Source organism: Oryza brachyantha, chromosome 2 (assembly GCF_000231095.2).
Source record: "Oryza brachyantha chromosome 2, ObraRS2, whole genome shotgun sequence".
NCBI classification, from domain to species: domain Eukaryota; kingdom Viridiplantae; phylum Streptophyta; class Magnoliopsida; order Poales; family Poaceae; genus Oryza; species Oryza brachyantha.
Window position 1 is genome coordinate 16314684 of NC_023164.2, and position 23418 is coordinate 16338101.

The 23418-nt window shown below is 41.1% G+C and overlaps 2 protein-coding genes across 3 annotated transcripts; one reads left to right on the top strand and one right to left on the bottom strand.

Moving 5' to 3' along the window:
* The first annotated feature begins 12212 nt into the window (after nucleotides 1–12212).
* Nucleotides 12213–16562, top strand: LOC102709715 (cryptochrome-1-like). 2 transcript variants are annotated; one of them, XM_040521293.1, is made up of 4 exons: nucleotides 12213–13043; nucleotides 13724–14649; nucleotides 14733–15568; nucleotides 15781–16562. In XM_040521293.1, exons 1-4 carry the CDS (start codon nucleotides 12692–12694, stop codon nucleotides 15806–15808), a joined length of 2142 nt encoding a protein of 713 aa, XP_040377227.1. In that variant the 5' UTR covers nucleotides 12213–12691; the 3' UTR covers nucleotides 15809–16562. The 2 variants fall into 2 exon arrangements, with proteins under 2 accessions (XP_040377227.1, XP_040377228.1); XM_040521294.1 differs by having other exon boundaries at nucleotides 14733–15585; nucleotides 15781–16116.
* A 60-nt stretch (nucleotides 16563–16622) lies between these two features.
* LOC102709996 (UDP-N-acetylglucosamine transporter ROCK1) lies at nucleotides 16623–22813 on the bottom strand. Its single transcript, XM_006648710.3, has 7 exons — nucleotides 22431–22813; nucleotides 21328–21376; nucleotides 21027–21253; nucleotides 18565–18763; nucleotides 18348–18491; nucleotides 17258–17332; nucleotides 16623–17181 (listed from the first exon to the last, which is right to left on the bottom strand). Exons 1-7 carry the CDS (start codon nucleotides 22541–22543, stop codon nucleotides 17020–17022), a joined length of 969 nt encoding a protein of 322 aa, XP_006648773.1. The 5' UTR covers nucleotides 22544–22813; the 3' UTR covers nucleotides 16623–17019.
* Nucleotides 22814–23418: the final 605 nt, after the last annotated feature.

Genomic DNA, 23418 nt, shown 5'->3' on the forward strand with positions numbered 1-23418 from the left:
AAATCTGCGCGAGGTCGACGTCCGTGGGGGGTGATTAGGAGACAACCAGCACTAGGGAACAGCTTTATTATCATGGGTAACGGCGTCCCTAACAACTCATTTAAATTTGGTCATCTATATCATCTAAAACAGTTTTATTTTTCATATCTCTTTTATTCCAGCAGATCATTTATATATGACATCATATATATTTCTTTAGAGGATAAAGAAAACATCTAAATATAGAGTCTTTCTCTTCTAATACAGATGACATCTAAAAATAGAGGATGATATAGATGTTTAGTTGGAGCTCTATTTTTTTATCTCTCATTTTTAACTTTAGGATGGATGATGAGATAGATGAACTCGTGGTATGCTCTAAAGTGGACGCAATATAAAATACTTACTCCATCCTAAATTATAGGTGTTTTTATTATTAAAATTTTATAGCACTATATAAATATTTATGCACGGATTCATACTATTTTAATCATTTCCATAATTTCATAGAAAATCAGATGATTAAAAAATAAATCTAATCAATTCAAAATTTAAAAATTTACGACTAAAGTAACTAAAAATCTTTTACATATCCTTAATCTATGTGAAACAACCTAAAAATGATTTGATTATGTAGTACTAGCAGGCTAGTATCGATCATGGGGAGGAAGAAGAGGCAACTGTTGTCACAGTGACCACGAAAAATCACTTAGTTTTTCTCTATACTTATACTTATAAGTCAAAATTTATATTTTAAAGCTTAAATTTAGAATTAATTCAAACCTCTTAAAAAAATTCCTACATATCGGCGTTGCCATACATCCATATTTTTTACTTTTCTTATCCTATATGTTAAAATTTCTCCAAACCGAACAAGCCTAATGGAGGGAGTATGCAGTATCCTTTGTTTGGGTGTGACAAAGCTGGTCGTACTCCTTCCGTCTAAAAAAACCAACTTTTCGGTTTTTGTGGCGAGCATTTGACCATCCGTCTTATTTGAAAAATTTTTAACAAATTTTTAAAAAATTAGTCACACATAAAGTATTATTCATGTTTTATCATCTAATAAAAATAAAATTGTTATTCGTAAAAAAAACTTTCAAAAAGATGAAGAGTTAAATATTGTATCCTTCTTTGGAGTATGGACCTTGCCAAGAATGGTGAAGTGAGCAACAAAATTTTATCATCTTACATTCGTAATATATTTTTAGTTTAGAGTGCTCTTTAATTTTTATCATTTATAATGTTAAATAACTACCAATAAATCGATAATTTTTTAGCTTTTCTCGACGGAAAGAACACAGCCTGAACGGGAGTTGGTTAAAACCATGGCCTTTTGATTGCATCGCAGACGCAAGCATGCACGTTTTTATTGGCTTGTATGAAGTGGTTGATCTAATTTCAATGTTCCATACGTGCTCCACCTTGGGAGTAAGCCAGATACGAGATCAACCGGCATGGATTTGTCAAAAAAAAAAAAAAAACGGGCGTGGAGATGAGCAGCCGCCTCCACCGGCCAGCTCGAGCCCTCCCAACTCCCAAGGTGGTGCTTCCGCTGCGTCATCTTCTCGGGCTGCTACCGCTATAGGTATCACAGGATCCACTAATTAGCCAGCCCAACTAAATTTTTGCCGGCAACCCCGTCCGGCCCAAATTGCTGGCGTTGGCCCAAAACATCTTCCTGCTCTATCATCCAGGCACCTGACGGTAAGCCGAAAACGCAACGCCATCGTGTTGGTGAAACACTGAAACTGGTGCCACGCGGCGCCGCGGCGGACGGATCCTTGGCCGGTTGGCGAGGCAGCCATGGAGTGAGTTGGGTGGGCATCGTCGCACTGGAACTGGCGATTCGAGTGGGTGTGGTGCTCATTGCCAAACAAGTCGAACGCGAGGTGCTGGCTGCAAGTGTCGGCGACATCGATCGATCGGCCATGGCCATGCAGCAGGAGGAAGGATTGCAGGAGCACCCGGCGGTCGCGGCAAGCTCCGCGTCGGACCCTCACCTCACCCCTGCTCGATCTCGACCGAACCGAACGTCGCCTGAATACTCCTAGCCCCACAAGAAGACCAGATTCGCTTTGGATCAATCAAATCCATTCCTTTTCAATTTCGTTTCACCTCATCCGGTCTGATCGATCACGTCCTTGACTCGCATGCCAATAGGGACGTCTGCCAGCAAGAGGCCTAGAGCTATATACACAATGCATGTAGGTCACCATCATCTGGAGCGTGCATTGCCATGGATGATACTAGCACGCACACAATCAGCGCAAGTACGCAACAGCCCACATCGTTGGCCGGCCGTCAAGCGCGTCGCTGTCGCGGGACGCGGGGGAAGAAGCACCCCCCCCCCCCGCGTCGTCACGAGGATCGAGGGGGTGGACCACACACCGCCTTCGCTCGCGTCGCGCGCGCGGTGCACACCCACTTATCCTGCACAGTGTCGTGGAAGACGGAACGCGGGTGTCGGACGGGGAGGTTACCGTCAAATGATTAAACGGAATACGGATGACTAATCGAAATTATACGGAAATTTAACGTTTGTATTAATATATGTATACATTAGTGTTACTATTTGTTTTGGAGATATTTAAATGTCTAATATCATATAAAATAGATGTATTTATACCATTATTAATTTAAGCAACCATGAAAATAATCATGACGTATGAAGGGTACAATTTCACGCCAAATAGTATTATGTGTAGTTTATTTTTTTATTATAAATCATAAATAAATTATTATAAAATATAAAATGGTAGTAAACATAAGCACAAATATAAGTATAATTAGTTGCCAATGATAGAAATGCCAAACAAAATAAAATAAAATATATTAAGTCTAGATATATTACTTATTGTGAGGTGGACTTTTCTATTTATACGGATTATGTGGACGATTAAACGGAAAATCAGATGATTAATCTAAATATAGAAATTTAATGTTCATAAATGCAAAATGACGGCCATATCATCGATACTGATGATACGAAACGGTTTTACTACCGTCACCGATTAAACGGCCGACTAGACGGCCGAGTATTCGGCCGTTTTCCATCCTGCATGGATGCTGCAGGGCGCGCCTGGATTGCCCATGCTGCGATTGCCCGCCCGCCGGGAGAGCGCCCCGCGTCTTTGTCAGCCACAGAGACAAGAAGCAGACGTTACGGGGCGCTGCGGCCGCTGGCACATTGGCGCATCCTTCGTCCTCGTCCTCGTGTCGTGCCCGTGTGTTATCCCCCAGTTTAGAAGATTTGAGCCGTTAATCATCGGAACAGACGGATGAAACTTCATGCGGTCCTTAGTTACATTCCATTCGAAAGAGGGACCGGATCAGTTGCGGTTGCTACAACAACTACTTAGCATGCAAATCAGTTGCGAACGTGGTGCACTGCAGTAGAAATACTATAGCAAAAAATATTGTATTGTAGAGTACTATAGGACAAGAAGTTTGTTGTTGGCGTGATTAAATGGTAACGATCGATAGCCGTAGATTTATCTATAGTTAGATTTATCTATTTAATTAACCTGACGATTAGATTGCTCCTGAACCTATAAATACTTATAAATGATGAAAATCTATTACTCCTAGTTAGTTGGTTGGATGTTTTGTTCCTAGTTCTTTATTTGCCTTGGTAATTTTGGTTGTTACCGTGTTCTTTAGTTGCCGTCTCATCTTTCTTTTAAGCACTGTCTCTAGAGCCGTTGATTTTTTGTTCTTATTTGAGGTAGTTATAGTAGTTTTATATTGTTGTTGTTTTAGTTTCTTCAATTGTTATAACAACGTTATTATTGAGAACTGCAATCATATTACAAGTTTTTTTTTTGAAATCTATATTATAAGTTAATACTTGCAATTTTGGTTTATCGTCATAATGATGTTGATTTGCATCATTCTAGTGGATGAATGGTTTATAAAGTATATTTCATAGGCACACCCATTCCAAAATAAGTTTAGCTTTAACAAATGTCGAAACGGGGGAGAAAGCAAAATATAGAACTTTAACAAATTTTCACGAGACTGATCAATAGTCAATAAGAAGACTTTACATTAAAATTAATATATTGGTAGTATATACTGCCAGTATATGCAATGGCACATTCATAATTTACCATAATACTAAAAAGAGTATTTGTAACATGTTGATTTAGCTTCAATCCAACCATGCATGAAATCGATCCACAACAGCAAGCAGACAATAGCATGCGAGGAGGCAACGTGATTTCTCCCCTTTTTTCGTGACTCGTGTGTGGCATCTCAGCAACCCGTCTCTGGTTCGAGTGGACAGTAACATAAAAAGACTAATCTACCAAATTATTTCTATGCCGATAACACATGAGTCAATATACATAACTGGATCACTTATATTGGTTGTATATATCATCGGTATATTATATGGTAAAAGTTTTTCCATTTTAAGCATTTTTTGCACGCCAGAGAGAAGCCAGAGGGAAGGCGTAGGGTGCGATGCGATCAATCCTCCATCCAACAAAAAAGCCGGTTTAGCTTCTTCCGTTGGCGCCCGGACACTCGGATAGCACCCGGTTGGGCTGACCATACCGACGCCGTGCTCCCTTGCCGATCGCTCTTGCAAAAGTATTATACAGCAAAGGAAGTGATCAGGCTGGCATTGTCAAGCCACTTTCCATCAGTCGTTGCATCATCACGTGGCCTTGTTTTGTCAGCTTCTACACTGATCGATGGATGATCCATCTGCCCGGCCGGATCGTCTGCTTCTACTGCTGCCTCTCGCCACATCATCGATCGAGCACCATGACCTTCTCCTCTGTAGTTAAAATCGTCGTACCTTTATCACTAACATATAAATCCAGGATTTGATGGTTATATAGGTTAATAACACAGTCACGTGAAAGTCGTTTTCGTTCGATTCACCTATCTACATGCCTAATTAATTGTGGGAACAATCTTTTAGTGCAGGGGCTGAGTGGGGGAGTTGCTAGGCTTTAATTTTGTTCCCCGGTGACTGGGAACAGCATTTGGAAACAGTAGCTACATCAAAAAATTCCTAAGCATGATGGGACCAATTGTGTGACATGGCCAGTAGTACAATGATCACATCCTGTGAGATTGCTGGAGGTTCTGGGGTCAGGTCACTCGGATGAAGCAGTGGAGGAATCGATTCCTCAGGATAACGCGATCGGTCCGGAAGGGAAAAGCGGGGGACTGACGGCTTCAGGATAACACACCTTTTCGGGCACACGTCGTATTCTTTAGCTGAAAAAAAATCCAGCGAGGCTCTCTAGCTTCCCAGTTCCAGTAGGAGGTCCACCGCGGACTTCAGGGCCTCGCTTGGAAGTGCTGTTCATGTCGTTCCGATGCAGATGCATGCCGTGAGAAGTGAAGCGCAGGCGCTTGCTTACTGTCAGAGCAGGAAGGCGACACTTGCTATCCGTTTATATATTCCTTTTTTCTTTCCTCTAGCAATGCTGAGAGCGTTCACAACGGATACTCCATTTCACTCTCCATCTTAAAAATTAAGGATATGGAGAAAAAAAGTTATTTAGCAGATATTCTATTCCATCCTCTGAAAATAGAACAATTCTCCATATTAAAAAGAGAATCTCCATATTTAAAGTTTCTCTTCTCACTCCACATATTAACATACAATTATAGGAGTAGAGAGCAAGAACAACATGAGATAAAATGGTTGCAAAATATTATATATATATATATATATATATGTGAAAAAAGGAATATGAATGTTCTATTGAGGGATAACTAAAATAAAGAGAAAATCTATTTTAGATGACTATCCAAATAACAATATAGATGATCAAATTTAAATAAGCTGATGGGATTGCTCTTAGTATCCCCATATTTTCGCTTATGTTTATGCTTATAAGCCAAAAATTAATTTTTCAACCTTAAATTTAGAGTTGATTTTGAGTCATCAAAGTATATTTTTCACCCTTAGCTTTTATATCACTAAGGATATGTACATAAAATTTTTTTTGAAAAAATATGTTTCGTTTACAAATTAGTTTTGTAGTTGCTAATGAATCTAGATATATGTACTAATAATATATATTATATATTGATTAATCGATGAATCTGGCATTAAACAAAAAATCTACAATATGAGATGGATGAAGTAGTATTTAACATTTATGCAGTAAGATTTGATTGTAACTTTTAAAACTTTAACTGTATGTTAAAATAAACATGTAAAATCTAATAGCTTTATAGTTTTCTGAAGACAGATCTACGCATGTCATTTTTCTTTTTAAACTAAGTATTTGGAAAGTTATCTTAAAATGTAAAATGTCAAATGAAGGGAGTAGAAAGTTAGGCATCTATCCATTTGGTACATAAGAGTTTTGATTGTTTTCAATTTCACGTGTATCGATTCATTTTTTTTTAAAAGAACTAGGGAAGTATTTTGGTGTTCTAAACGTTGGACTTCTTGTTGTACCGTTAAACTAAAAGTAGGAAACAAGACGCGGTCTATGAGAACGAAGGATAAAATAGCAAATGTATTACAATCATTTTAGTGTTATTAACTAAAATACCATGCGATGCATGCCACTAGACGTTGACAGGATGGATGATCATTAATTTGAGCCTAGATGATTAATTATCACCATATCTTTTCGCTTTTGTTTATACTTATAAACCAAAATTTAAAATTTTAACCTTAAATTTAGAGTCTTAAATTTAGAGTTGATTTAGGGTTTTTTACCAAAATATTTTTAGGCTTAGCTTTTAATCGCTAAGAATACATACAATAAAAGTGTTATTTATAAATTATTTTTTATTTGTAAATATGCGGTTTGACGATCGTCGCATGTTAGTACCGTGCAAAGCTATTCGGCTATGTCGAATAGAAGGACGCAGAGAAAGAAAAGAAAAAGGCGAGAGCAAAATTAACAAAGAAATAGACGGCAACAGAAAAAATGGGTGGTTGAGAGGCAAACAGCAGCTACTGTGGCTCTAGTGCGTGCAGCTCGCTCGCACCACACCCTTGCATAAGAAAGACATCATTCAGTGGAGGTTAGGAGAAAAAAAAACAGATTGCGACACTCGGTTGATCAGAATAGACCAAAGAAAGTTGCAGATCGTAAGAGGCAAACCCACGTGTTGGTTAGGTACATCCTTTTGGCTTTTGCACCTGTGTTTAATTATCGCCCGTCCTTATATCTGCCTTAATTTATTTCCTAATGTAGTAAACTAGATACCCTTAAATTAAATTTCTTTGGTACAGCGCGGCGGCGGAGCTGCGGGAATATGATTCCATCAAATCTTAATGCGCAAAATTAAATATTTGTGTTTATATCTATAGACCATAGTTATAGATGTGGAAGCTAACTCTTCCACCGTCCAAACAAAATGCCATTATTATCTAAAAGAAACAAAATACCATTATTGATTCCTTCTTTCAACTTTTATATTGTTTCAAAACTAACGATATACGTACATGAATTCCCACGTTGTTTTCATCGATGTGAGTGAAATAATGGATGATTTGTATGACAAAATTATAAATCTTTGGAGTAATTGGTATGGTCTAACATCCCACGTATAAAACAAATTTTATGTATGAGTTGCTAAGTATATCAAGGGTAGTCTTTGAGGACGAGTTGAGATATGACAAGGTATTCTTCAAGATTTGAAAAGTCAATCACTTCTCTAGCTCTTCCTTAAAAAAATAAGATTATTTGATAGTCACATTTTTATTGTATCCATGCTTACCCCTTCCTTAGCTCTTGTGGCCATTCTAGCTAATTTCTAACCATTTTACCCCTTTTTTTTATGCCTCTCAACCTTCTTGATTTGCCAAGCTTCTTTCCCCTTTCTTGCCATGGGTGTGGCCTGATCATTCACTTCTAAAGTAGATTTTAGGATTTTTTTAATTTTAGCCTTAGCTTTAAATCATTAATACATATATAAAAGTTTCAAAAATTATTTTTTATTTAGGAATATAATGTTTCACTTTTTTTACCTGAAAAACTAAATAATCACCCCCTTCTTTTTTTTTCGCTCAACCATGACTACCTTTTCCTTCACTGCTTGCCCCCTCTCCATCTCAAATCATCAAATGGCGGCGGCCCCTCCCACCGTTACATGACTTGCATAGCAGTGTCCTTCTCTTTACCCCTCTTTGCTGGAAGATGACACTATGGATGCCGAGATGACGACAGGCCAAAAACACCCTAAAGAACCATTGCCATGGTGAGCAGAATTGAGTGCAAAAGCACCTAGTATAAGCGTGGAAAAATCATCGTCCCGTGCCATTTATAACAACACATTGATGGGAAAGGTTGACTAAAGAGACAAACAAAAAGATAAAAAAGTTAAGATGAGATGACATAAGATGAACTTAAGCGAAAGGGTGACTTGAATATTTTCTCCAGAATATATAAATATATATAGATGTTTCCCTTTTTTATTGTTTTGGTTTTCTCTACAAAATTATCCTTTTCCTTTCCTTAGACCACCTCCAATAATAGAGATAACAAACTATCTTTAAGCCTTTAAAAGATAACTTCTTCAATGGTGGTTTAGCTCTTAGCAAGTAGCTTATAATATAAATGACCCTATAAGTCATCCTCACTTGACATTAAAATATGTGCATGATACTATCTCTTGATTAAGAGATAAATCTCTTCTATTAAAAATTATATAATATATCTTATAAATAGTTTATAGATATCCATTGGAGATGGCCTTAGATCACGCACGGTAGAGCGCCTTCTAGAATTTGATGGATCAGTCACCAAGTGCGCCGATGTAATTGTCTTGTTGGCAGCAAATCAACCATCATGACGGCGATAGAGATGGTGAAATTGAAAAGGAGCGACATTAGCTTACGTACCCAGGGCCGAGCGTTTAGCGTTTCTGTCGAAACTCCAAAGTGCGGCTGAGCTGAAAACATGTGGTAAACCTTTCTCCATGACAAACGAATGCAAAACCGCAAATGTAGGAGGAAACAAAAAGAAAAAAAAAAGCTCTCACGCCATAAATATGCATGCTTTGATTGCTTTCTTGTGTGCCTTTTTTTTTCCTCTAATGGCGAGTTAATTGTTACAGATGACATGGCAATCACCAGTTAGCAAACCATAGTAAGAAAAATCAAGTGGAAAATGACGGTGACACAGCTAATAAACACAAGCAGTGCTTGCACTCGTCATCTCGGTGGTGGCGAGCGTTTAATCGCACATTTGTAGCTTTATTAATTCTCTCGTCCCCTTTTCTTTAGGGTTTGAAAGGCCGTCAGAGTTGTGCTCTGTTTGCTACTACTGCTTTCTAATTCTAGTAGTAATATTTTCAACAGAAAAGTTTTTTGATGTTCAGGGGAAAAGGGTTTTACATCAATGTAGGAGACCAACTAACTGATATTTTGTGATGTATTTCAGGTTTACCGAAGTACCCATTTACAAATTTTAATCGTGATACCCATAAATGTATGCACTGTTTTGAACAATTACTAAAAGACAGATGTATACAGCGCCAAATGGACCCATTGTCGATTCGTACTCCAACGTAATTAATCAAAGCTGCATTATAATCTATTGGATTTGGCTCGGAAATCATACCCTTTCATCAATGGAATCGCATTACGACAAATTAAAGGCGCCAGAGAGGCATATAAAAAAAATACTGACATAATGTTCTCTGTCTAAAGATTCCAATTAATCTGACCAGGTTGTCGGTGAAAAGGCAAGCCTTCCGAATCAAATGAATCTGACTTGCTGCTTAGCGAACTGTTTAACCACATGGATTAGTGTGGTCGAAGCTGTAGTTCTTTCAATGACAACATGGGGCTAAGTGGCGACGTACCCATTTTCTCGACAGGATGAGCGTGAGTGCCCTTGCGCTGCTGCTTAAGTGCCATAGCCTCCTTTTGCTTTTTTGACAGTTGCATTGCCTGGCTCCATTTACCTTTCTGAATAAAATGCGCCGCTCCTATTATTAGCACTTTCCAAAACATAGGTGAGCAAACACCTTTCCAGTGGGGGTCTTTTTGCTTTTATGAAACATAATACAGATGCTCGTATATATACACACTCACCCTGCTTATGTTTATAAGTCAAAATTAAAATTTTAAACTTTAAATTTAGAGTTGATTTTAGGGGGGTTTTCATCGAAGTTTATTTTTCGGTCTTGACTTTTAGATTGCAAGGAATACATATATAAAAATTTTATTTATAAATTATTTTTCATTTATAAAGATGTCGTTTAGTTTTTTTCCCCTTAGCCTTATAAATGTATACATGCACACCATACCTCGATGTATTTGTATTTCCCTTGGGGGCCAATTCTTACATTCAAATAGTAGAAAATATTGATGAGCGTGCATAGAAGTAATTGAAATTCAAGCTCGATAAAGCCGGCAGAAATTATATGGCACGGAGCGATTTGTCTTTCTTAAAATTCTGATGGCCGTTGAATGTGGAGCTAGGATCAATTCAGCAATATAATACTTGAAAAGCTCATATGGTGGAATCATACATATACAGACAATAGTATGAATTAAGCGCACCTCGATAATCCTAAAATATAAAAACATAGAAATGGTCTTAATGTTCTTTCAAAGTAAAGTGCTAAGAGCAGGTACAATAGCAGACTATAAGCCAGCTATAAACATATTTTAAAGAGATAAGAGAGGAGAGAGATGAGAGACGTGCTATTAATTTGTAAACAGCTGCACACGGACTCTAAGACAAAGTGTGTATATGACATGTGAGACCATGTACTAATGTTTTGTAGGTAATTATTGTATGAATTAGCTATTAGATTGACTATAGATGAATTAGAGCTGATAGTTGGCTATACTATTGAACTTGCTCTAAGCTGTGACTTTTCCTTTAAAGCTACTGTGAACATGTTCCTAAAAGTCTTATTGTAGTTTGTCTGAGAAACGAAACTAAGACCAAACAAGTTTCTGTTATCCTGTTGTTGTTTCTTTCACACTTGGTTTGAGGCTTAACAATATATTTATTTTCAGAGAAATTTTATGGACCTTAAAAAAGTAGCAAGAGATACCAAATCTCTAGCGTAAAATTTTACTACCTCTACTTATCTAAGCACTTTGAGGTATCAAGTTTTTACATAAAAATATGATACATCCAAATCTTTTCAAGAATAGTAAAAAAAACTATCATTTTCAATTTAGTCCTAACAAAAAGTAGTTTCACAAACATTATCCACTAAAGTTCAAATCCTCATACTCATAAATATTATATACACACAAATGCTCTTTCCAACCAATATGAATTTAATTTATCTTTGGTTTCCATATCTTTAAGTCTACATTGGAACAAATAATTTGTAGGAGTTTCAAAGGATTACAGTCCTAAATAATTTTTGTTATGAGGTCCGTTGGATGGTAAGAATGGGTCCCAAAATTCCTATATGATTACTTCCTTTCCTTCAGATTTTGAAGGATTCTAAACATTTGATCAAAGCTCATATTTTATATTTCCTTTGAGAAGTCCAAGACAATATGTCTCTATCTCTCCTCTTATATAGTATATTGTATTAATGATGTACTTCATTAACAACTTTTATTTTTTTTCCTGTATTTTAATTTGTGGGAGGATTTGGCTGTATTTTAATTTGTGGGAGGATTTGGCTAGTCATGTTACTCAATTCCTATATTTTTCCTATACTGCATACCAAAGAAACCCTAAGCTTATGTTAGGCGGTGTGCTCGCACGTCTACATATGTGGTGTTCATACGTAGTGATATATAATTCGTACATTTTTCATATAATCGAAAAAGAAACGTAAGTGGATAATGGTCGGCATTTGTTTAGTTGGTGTGACTTGGAAAAAAACTGTAAATTAGTCAACAGTGTACTAGGACCTGTAGAAATAGTAAGCACGACTGACAAGTATGAACCAGTGAAACATAGCATGGTTACAACTGTACAGTTTAGTGCAACCGTGCAATTCAAAACATAAAGACGAGTGCCAGGACGTTCAGTTGCATAGGGCTCGCTAAAACAGTTGGATATATAAAAGATCATGTCATGTGAGCTTCACTACTTGATTATTTTAATATCTCCATCCAAAAGCACGCAATAAACATCAGCTGTGATTTTTTTTTCTATATGTATCAAAGTGTAAGGCTCCTGCAGATCAAGCCCACTTGTCAGTGACTAAATTGGAACCCCCCATACAGCTCAAGAATCTATCAATCCTGATTTCTTTTCCACTGGGAGAAAAACAAAAGGAGGGAATATTATGGGAGGGAAGAAAGGCCAAGAGGGGAGAGGGGAGCATGAGATAAATGGCCAGGAGGAAAAGGTTGAGAACAAATCCAAACCAACCAATCCCAATATCCACATACCACCCCTCTCCATTGGACCACATCTCTTCTTCCCCCCCAAACAAAAACCAAGAAACCCCCTGCGGCAGCTTGCTCTGCTCTCTGCAAGAACTCCATCAAATTCCACGGCCAAAAACACTCCAAGAATTATTTTATTTGGGTGCAAAAAGGAAAGGTGATTAGCCAGCCAGGCTGCTGCTGCTCCATCTCAGTGCACAGGCACTCACTCCGAGGGCGTGAAAATCCAATCCGCCACACTCCGGAGTTCTTGGAGAAATCCCTCGCTCGGTTCAAGAAAAATATTGCGGCCATTTCTTGGGGGTTCTTGAGAGCTTCTCCTAGCTACCGCCAATAATCCGGGAGAGCTTAGCAAGAAGGTTGCTTTGGCGGAGAGCTGTGTTGGATTGATTGGGCGGCGCCATGTCAGTGTCGCCGTCGTCGATGGGCGGCGCCGGCGAGGCGGGGGTGCGGACCGTGGTGTGGTTCAGGCGGGACCTGCGCGTGGAGGACAACCCGGCGCTGGCGGCAGCGGCGCGCACGGCCGGGGAGGTGGTGCCGGTGTACGTGTGGGCGCCGGAGGAGGACGGGCCGTTCTACCCCGGCCGGGTGTCCCGGTGGTGGCTCAGCCAGAGCCTCAAGCACCTGGACGCCTCGCTCCGGCGGCTCGGCGCCAGCAGGCTCGTCACGCGGCGGTCAGCCGACGCCATCGCCGCGCTGATCGAGCTCGTCCGCAGCATCGGCGCCACGCATCTCTTCTTCAACCATCTCTACGGTTCGATTCCTATGCCTCTCTTCCTATACTCTCTTGGTCAAATCCTTTTCTTTTCTTTTTTGCTCTGTTCTTGCAGAAGGCTCTGTTATTAGGATTCATACTTCAACTTCGAATTCCAGTTAAAATAGTTCGATGTTATTTTATTTTATTTTCTCGATTTTTTCAGTTTTCTTGTTCAACAGGATCCATTCATTCAGATAGATAGGAGTATCTCACATAGGGGCAAAAATAATTAAGCTAAGCTTCCAAGAACAGTATCTTGTGTCTACTAGTACCATTTATGGATATTTCGCACCTTAACACCCTTACTCTTCACGTCAAGGAGCTCCAGGTATGGAGAGCATCTGCCGTAGACTTTCCCATCATACACTCCCTGAACACCCGGTCACCGTCTCCCTCTTTAATTCCCAAAAGTTCATGCAGCCACCAACCTCCTCATAGCCTACCGTTATCCAAGAACTCCATTAATAAGTTTACCAGTTGGCCAGGATTTTACCAGTTGGCCAGGATTCAGGAATGGTGTGTGTGCGCGCGCGTTTGCTTGGCTGCGTCTTGTAATTTAAGTACTGTTTTATGAGGAGGAGGAAGAAGAAGAAGAGGAAGAATCGTTAGAGTGGCTTATCGTCGGAGGTGACACGAATGGCCAGGCGCAGCTCACCGATCGCTGTCTTTTGGTGCAGACCCGCTGTCGCTGGTGAAGGACCACCGGGTGAAGGAGCTGCTGGCGGCCGAGGGCATCGCCGTGCAGTCCTTCAACGCCGACCTGCTGTACGAGCCATGGGAGGTCGTGGACGACGACGGCTGCCCGTTCACCATGTTCGCGCCGTTCTGGAACCGGTGCCTGTGCATGCCGGACCCGGCGGCGCCGCTGCTGCCGCCCAAGAGGATCACCCCGGGCGAGGCGTGGAGGCGGTGCCCGTCGGACGAGCTGGTGTTCGAGGACGAGTCGGAGAGGGGGAGCAACGCGCTGCTGGCGAGGGCGTGGTCGCCCGGGTGGCAGAACGCCGACAAGGCGCTGGCGGCGTTCCTCAACGGCCCGCTCATGGACTACGCGGCGAACCGGGAGAAGGCCGACAGCGCCAGCACGTCGCTGCTGTCGCCGTACCTGCACTTCGGCGAGCTGAGCGTCCGCAAGGTGTTCCACCAGGTGCGGATGAAGCAGCTCGTGTGGAGCAACGAGGGCAACCACGCCGGCGACGAGAGCTGCGCGCTCTTCCTCCGCTCCATCGGCCTGCGGGAGTACTCCAGGTACCTCACCTTCAACCACCCCTGCAGCCTCGAGAAGCCCCTCCTGGCGCACCTCCGGTTCTTCCCCTGGGTCGTCGACGAGGTCTACTTCAAGGTGTGGCGGCAGGGGAGGACCGGCTACCCCCTCGTCGACGCCGGCATGCGCGAGCTCTGGGCCACCGGCTGGCTGCACGACCGCATACGCGTCGTCGTCTCCAGCTTCTTCGTCAAGGTGCTCCAGCTCCCGTGGCGCTGGGGGATGAAGTACTTCTGGGACACCCTGCTCGACGCCGACCTCGAGAGCGACGCCCTCGGCTGGCAGTACATCTCCGGCTCCCTTCCCGATGGCCGTGAGCTTGACCGCATCGACAACCCTCAGGTACCTCTAGATACAACCTTCTCTTCCGTCACAATCTCCAGAAAGGCTGATGAGATGCATCGGCGTCGTTCCCGTTTTGGCAGCTCGAAGGCTACAAGTTCGACCCGCACGGCGAGTACGTCCGGCGATGGCTGCCGGAGCTGGCCAGGCTGCCGACGGAGTGGATACACCACCCATGGGACGCGCCCGCGTCGGTGCTCCAGGCTGCAGGGATTGAGCTCGGCTCCAACTACCCGCTCCCCGTCGTGGAGCTCGACGCGGCGAAGACCAGGCTGCAGGACGCGCTCTCGGAGATGTGGGAGCTCGAGGCCGCGTCCCGCGCGGCCATGGAAAACGGAATGGAGGAGGGCCTCGGCGACTCCTCCGACGTGCCGCCGATCGCCTTCCCGCCCGAGCTTCAGATGGAAGTGGACCGAGCGCCGGCGCAGCCGACTACTGTTCACGGTCCGACAACGGCTGGCCGGAGACGACAGGATCAGATGGTGCCCAGCATGACCTCCTCGCTGGTCAGAGCCGAAACCGAACTTTCGGCGGATTTTGACAACAACAGCATGGACAGTAGGCCGGAGGTGCCGTCGCAGGCTCTCTTCCAGCCTCGGATGGAAAGGGAGGAAACCGTCGACGGCGGGGGTGGCAGCGGCGGCGGAACGGCGGCCAGGACCAATGGAGGTGGCCAACAGCAGCACAACTTTCAGACAACAATACACCGTGCGCGGGGCATCGCGCCGTCGACGTCGGAGGCATCAAGCAGCTGGACCGGGAGAGAAGGCGGGGTGGTGCCCGTCTGGTCGCCTCCGGCGGCGTCAGGCCCCTCAGATCATTACGCTGCCGATGAAGCTGATATTACCAGTAGAAGTTATTTGGACAGGCATCCACAGTCGCATACGATGATGAACTGGAGTCAGCTCTCGCAGTCATTGTGAGTTCAGATGCACGGTAACTCATTGTTCCAAGCAAACTGCGTCAGTATTTTACATTGAAAAATCACAACTTACATAATTAGTTGTCTCAGCTGGTTATTAAAATGGCAGTACATAAGAGAGTTGGAATTTAATTCAAGTGCAGTACCTGAAGTGAAGCGCTCTATATGCTTACTAATGCTCCAATTTTGTTTTATGCATCTGAATGTAGGACAACAGGCTGGGAAGTGGAACATTAATCCTGATTGTCGGAATTTAATGCTAGGAAGATCGACATTGAGAAGAATTCATATGTAAAATATCACCTTTTGTTTGTCTATAGCCTTGGTGTGCATGGATCAAGTGATGAAGCTTCCTTGATGCAATAATGATTATGTAATCTAGTTTTACAGAACATCTGTGGTATAGGTTTGCTAGTTGTGAAAAGGATATGTGCTCTTTGTTAGATAAGAGGCTATTCTAGCATTATGCCTTAGACTTGTACATTCTCCCTTTGGTTATTGTAATCTTGATGGAATAGTCATCACAGAGCTCTCCGTTGGACTCAGTTCAGTAGTGCATACCTGGTATGAAACTGGATTCAGGAAATAACAGCAGTGCCATGATGGTGGAAATAAGCAGAGATCCTGAAAGATTAAAGGGGCATTAGTCAAGGGGAAAAGAGGCTTCAGAGATTTACCCGAGGTGACAAAAATGATATCTTAACCAGATAAAACGAGCAGATCAGGACTTCACATTCTTATCATCGACTTACCTGGAGTGTGATAGTGATACCGAGCACATCAGATGTATTGGGGTCAAGTGAGATGATTAATTAGTAAACAATCATAAGAACAGACCACAGTATCTTATCATTAGTTAGGACATTGTGAACATGCGCTACTTTGTCTTGGGCTTCTGGCAGTGTGAGACCCATAGCATGAAAATGACAAGCAATTGTTTGATTTCTGATGAGGCATTACAAGGCAAAAACAACAATAAGATGGTGCAAATTTCAACGAGAAGGATAATTGTGATTTTCAATGAAGATCACGAAACACGGAACTCATGATGTGATGTTTGATTGTGACTGATTTAATCTCAATATAAAGGTAGAGAATATCATCTGAAAGATGCAGTCAGTTCCCAAGTTGTTCAAGCATATAACGTATCTGGCTATACTCACAAAACTTGTTAATGTAAAAGAGAAAGTCAGGGCAAAGGAAATTAGAAATACAGCTAATATCAAATTGACTGCAGGAATAAACCCCAGCCATGTATTTTCTGAACATGAGATCCATTTAATATAGAGATCGTTGGATGAATGATACATAGCTCCATGAACAGACGACTCTTAAAGGTCATATATGGCCCATTCAAGGCACATCCAACTTTCGTGGGATCAAAATGAGGTTAGCATTATGTATTTATGTTGTCCTGATGCTACATAATTCCCCTCTGGTGAGCATGCTCAGTCTTTCTTCTTTCTATCAACATATGGATACTTCTGGTAAATAAATATGCTTGTCATGACAAGTGGTAATGCTATCAGGCAATAGAGTGATGGAGGCTTCCCGTCAAATATAAATTGTAGTAGTGCAGTTACAAGGAGAGCTGATACTATCACAAAACCCTGAATAAGCAAAGCAGGACAGTTCTTAGGTAAAAATGAATGAGGCTTTCCATTTTGTAAAAGTTCAGGCACTTGCCTTTCTAACACCTCCTGCATATGTTGTGACCAGACCAACAAGAATTCCACCTACAGCATTCATTAACACTGGGACCTGAATAAGAGTCAAAATTAAAGGCTTTACAATTCAGCTATCATTCATGATCAAATCTGTTTAAGTTGCTTCAAACTTAAACCAAGAAAATTTTCTTATTATACATGAATCTTCTTGAAACCAAACCATGTGTATCGGATAAATTACAGATGCACTACTAAGTAAAATCAAGACTTAATTATGCTACAAAGGGAAGCAAAGCACAAAGTTTGGTGCTTCCAGATCAATGGCCTACTTCTAAACACTACAAGGGCATGATCCCAGCAAAAGTTACATCATAATGATAATAAAAGCACACAATCTTCAGACATCTACTCTATACTATTCTAAAAAAAGGTAACTGTGGTGGCAGTGAATCTGCCATCCACCAACCTTATTATATATTTTGTCTTACCAACTACTCCTCTATGTATAAAATAAAATATGATAAAATAGTCCTATATTGGTTCTATTTTTTATCTCTAAAATACAAGTTGTTCCAAACAATACTAGCATGCGTATAACTTATATTTCTCCATAGCAAAGCACGGATACTTAGCTAGTGATAAGGTCTGGATTCTGCTATATGCCTATATCAACTAAATGCAGTAACAAAAAAAAAAGCTATTTGGAGCATATGCTATGCTGACAGCCATAACTTGAACATCGATATCAATCGAACCAGTGAGTAGTGATGGCATAGTTCTATTATACAATAACAGCAGAAGACAAAATCCTCCTTAAGCAAATTAGAAAGAAATTATAACTGACGATTTCATAATAGATGATTTTTAACTCAATTCACAAGTGGTGCAGTGTTTAGAATCTATAATGTAAAGGATGTCAGAATGTACATCGAAGTCCTGTTGCATACAAAATCTAATAACAGCATAACTCAATGCCATTGAGAAATGAAGCACGATCTAACAAGATTTCATACCACTTGCATATTTAGCTATCTCAATACTGCTTTATTCCCTGAAACTAGATGCTAACAGAGAGGGTGAGTTATGTCAAAAGCACAAAGAGTACTCACCACTGTCAACAAAGTCCATTCATGGAAAAAACCATGTTTTCTCATGGCTTCCCCATCTGGCGACCGAGAAGTACTGGCTAACAAGCACATGCTCCCAATAAACGACATCTCGATAGTCATCATGTAGGAGGTATGCTTTTTAACCTGCGTCATTCTTGAAAAGGTCAACAGTGCAACAGGGCGATTCCTGGAAAGTGCAATGACAAGTATGTGCAACCTGAGATGCCCACTGGCACAAAGACGAGGCCAAACCAGATAATACAGATGCAACTGTAACAGGAATGATTCCATAGAGCAAGACGTAGTCTGAATTGCCACCACCAGAACCTTTGCTGCTGCTCTCCCCAATACTCAGAAGGACAGCAGCAACGATTAAGAGAGTTAATGCAAAAATTTGCTTGGGTGATTGCTTTTGCCTGCAAGATAATCCATAAAGCAATCAAATTAATGGATAAGCTCTTACTTCAGGAGATAAGTGACAGAATAGATCAGCATGTGACGCATGGAGCATAAGTAAATACTTTTTTAAGGAAACAATATAAAGGGCAGCTGTTAGAGCACAACCGATAATTTAGGTTTCTTGTAGTAGTAAATTGTCACAGTTGTATAATAGACCCTAGATATTATCCTTCTGAGACATATAGTGAGGAATAATATGTAGAAAGTTTGTTTTGGTTAGCGCTTTTCCAGATATCAGGTAAAGTTAGGTATAGAAAGTTTTGTAATAGTAAATCTAATTTTAGCTATATAAAACTGAACTTGTCTAACACACTTCAATACTGCTTCCCTCCAGTCCTAGAAATACAATTACTGTCAAGGGCTCTAGCTTTTGCATTTTTTGTCCTCTTTTTCCTACTCAGTCCCCACCTCCTTTAATGCGGACACTATCCTCACTGGTAGACAGGCTTGACTTGGGGACATATGAGCAACAACAGGAACCACCAACAAACAATGGCACACATGTCCCTCTCACCTCGCTTTTTAAGAGCAGGCTCATAGATGATCTTCGGACTTGAAGCAGACGCGGTGGTGGGTGGTGGCCACTGGCAGTGGCGATGCTGGTAGCATCCATCCATTCCCACACCAAACACGCATGGTTGATATGGACTTCCTGCTGGTCAACTCAAGGCACAGCTGCAATTCTCAAGCTACTACTCAGATACACTATCATCTTCCATCTACCATTTTCCAGATAATCACAAGCACCACACTATCATCACCCTTATGCTCTATTGCTGCCACTGCCCAATCAAGTTACAACTCCACCACTTTCCTAAGTTGTCCTGAACCTCTGCCTAGTGCATTAGAGAACAAACTGGTAAAGCTGGCAATAGTGGAAGCGCAAGGGCTGATTGGCTATATGCTGGAGCAAGGGATATTTAGGATTTCATAACATGTTCATTAAAAATGGGAGAACGGGCTAAACAAAGCTGATGAAGCAGGGAAAAAAGAATTGTGTGCATACTGTGGTACTAAATTACACCCCCATCAGAAATAGCTAAATTGTGTATCTTGTGTGATGCGGAACAAAATGTTCCATTTCTTAACTTTGTTTTTTGTTGGCTTGTCACCATATGTTACATGAACTAAAAGGGGAAATGGTACAAGAAATAAGCCTGATGAGTGATAACAACGCCAATAGAGTTTAACTTCAATTCGTAGTAGATTAAACAAAGATGTAAATACCATGAATCAAAATTACATATTCTAAAACAGTAACCATGGATGGTAAGAAAGGGTTTCAGTTAAAGCCTAGTTGTATAATATGGGAAAAATCAGGACAACTAGTTTTCCATTGGATGCAGATCTAAGACAACTAATTTAAAGGATCACCATGCAGTTACCCATATAAATAAAACAAGGTTATTGTTCTTGAAGAGGCTTAAATGCAACATTACTCCGTCCTTGATTTTTATAAGATACGCATGTGTGTTCAGATTTGAACATCGTAACTTGGGTATCTCTATTACTTAAAATCGGAGTCGTCCGTCCATCCTCCCCATCTCACATCACGCAAAAACTATCGCTTTAAAAAACCAGAAAAAAATCAAGTGGTTTCTTTAAGAAAACCGTTTATTTTTCTTCATGGGCTTGTGCAGTCCATTATGGACCATTTCTTTTTTCTATGGGTCGGTGCAGTCTATCATTAGTTGTATGGACATGTTGTAATATACGGGTATATTACTAGTTTGTCAAAAGAATAAGTGTAGTACTCCCTCCGTCCCACAATATAGCAACGTCCCCACCTACTCCCTCTCTCAACCAATCACAACCATTTCTCATCTAATTTCTCCAGCTATTTCCTCATCACAACCAATCACAACCATTCACCATATTCAATTTAACCCCTCTCCTTAATCCCCATGAAAAACTCCAAAACTTCTTATATTTTGGGATGGAGGGAGTAGAAAAAAGATTTAGTAGCACATAAACAGTACCATTATGTTTGTACTTTAAAACACACCCCTAGAGTAATAGTTCTGTAGTTGTCGACAATATATTGTAAAATAAATTAGCAGAAAAATTCAAATTTTAATATCATGCCGGGTTCAACAGTGGGGCATTCATAAGGACAGTTCAAACATTAGTAACAAAGACACTTCACGGTTATAACTTAACAAGATCATGAGCATTGTCAAGACATTGTAATGTAAATAGGAGGTTATCACCAGGACATACCCTAAAATAAGATAAGTGAAGAATGCTGTGAATAACAGCTTAGTCTGGTTAAGGATAGAGAAGGTCAATGAATCCAAATTCTTGTATGATATCTGCAGTAAGCTATTCTGCAATGCATATATTGCAGCAGGAAGTCCTGATGCAGTCAGTGATTTGATGATACTCCAATCATTGAATTGTTTCTTCAGACTACCTTCTGCCACCAATAAAATGACTGCACATATAACCTATGCAAACACACATTCAGTCAGAAAAAGCCAGGTCAAGAACATTTTAGACCAAATAAAACCTCTGACCAGACCTTTGCTATTTCAATTGCAAGAACCAATGAAGTCACTATAACACCTTGCCTGCAAGAATAGAAGAAACAAAATGGGTTCAACACATTCAACTAGTAATATTTATCAGCTATATGACAGAATGAGAGCAATGGAACCATGACGTGCAGAAACCTAACATCTAAGGCATTATTAGAATGCAAAACAAACTGGCTGTTAACTAGTATGATTGTTCATCAATATTAGATTATTAAAGCATGTACCTATGAAAACTATTTCTGCCATCTTATTAATAGCAAAAAATCAACCGTTTTATATGCCTACTTGGCCAGTACGTGCCAGCTACAATTCCTGATGGGTGGCTTTGATTACCAAATCTGAACACAAAATTTAGTTCCGCCACCTTGTTATCACCAAACTAGTGCTTATTCATTCGAACCCAAAGTTCTGTTTCGCTTCACATCAACCTTTTTATGTACAGTTATCAAGGGAGTGCTGGATTTTATTGAAATATTTTGAACTCGGTATGTAGGTTTCTATATCTCGAGAAGCTTATACTGCACTGTTTTCGGCAATATGATCAGACAAACAGTTAATTAACTTGTAAGGTTCGATGCCAGACAGCAAAACCCTCCTGCACAGCAAGCCGACGCTGCTACCATGGTTACCAAAACAGACCCATCCACGTATGTTAATTGATCCCCCAAACAAGCAAATTCAATCGGTTCTACCAAACAGAAGTCGAAGCTCAATGGATTCACTCAAGTGGCATAACCGCATAGCAGCTTAACCAGAATGTGCAATCTCGCAACAAAACGCGCCCCGAAACAGCTTAAACATCTTAACCGCGATTCGCACAGCGATCTGCGGCAACCCTCACTCCCTTCAATGGCACACCCAAATCCGATGAACCAACGGGCAACCCTGTTCGACTGTTCCGTCTACAAAGCTTAAGGGGGTTTCTAAAGTGTACCCTCCAAAAACCACCCCAAGAACCTCTTCACAAATCGATCCCACACAACGAGATCGAAATCGATGGCAAAGGACGCTACCCTCGGATACAAAACCCGCGAATTTCCCCCAACCGGCGCGCACGGCGGGACGTGGGGAGGGGTGTGGGGGGTACCTGACGAAGCGCTTGGAGATGAGGGGCTGGGCGCCGTACTGCAGGGTGAGCAGCGCGAGGTAGAGCGCCACCTTGCGCCGGCCCGGCGCGCTCGCCGCCGCCGACGAGCCCATCCGGCCTCTCTCCGCCGCCGCCCGCCCGCTCCCGATCGAAGAAGCCACTGGAATTCGGCCGGTAAACCTTTTTTTTTTTTTTTTTTTGCCCAGTCCGCTTTACCCTCCCCTCCGTCGAGCCGGTGGTCGGTCTCCTTGCTTTGCTTCCGTCGCGAGTTTTGTCGTGAACGAGAAGAGGTTGTTGCTCCCCGCGGCGTGGGAGGGGAGGATGCGAGTCTGGGAGGGACCCAGGAAGAAGCGGCGGAGTGGATTTGGTAATTGGTGGAGTCCTCCGCTCAGTTGGTTTGGGATTCGAATCTCTGCGTGAAAGCTGGCTCTAGTGCTCTACGATTTTTTGATGCGACTGAAGCCAAATTATTTTGTTCCTCTCATCATGACAAGCAACACTAATAATAAAAAGCTAACTACAGACTTCAAAATATTTTTATATTACTCCTAGGACTAACTTATATAAATAGGTACAAATAAACGTATATTACATCATCAATATATGCTTCACACATATTGTATTAGAGCTTATGCTTCAACTGACTATAAATATGTAGCTTGTTTTTCATGTAACAATTTTTGGAGACCGCTTAGATCACAATCATATATTGTACTTGCTCTAATGAATTCCTAAAAATATCAAAAATAAATTTTGATTTTTTTTGCATATGATTCCAATACTATTAACTTGTCAATAAGGCCTTTATCTTTGAATTATATTTTGGTTGTAAAAATTAAAAATGGTATTCATCGTGACTCTGTTTTTTCCTCATGAATTTGAATATAAGATTAAAATGTAGAAGCAGTATTATATGAAGTGCATGTATAACTTTTTTTTCTATAACTTTTAGTTGCATTATTAGTTGGGGTAGATAGCATGTTCACCC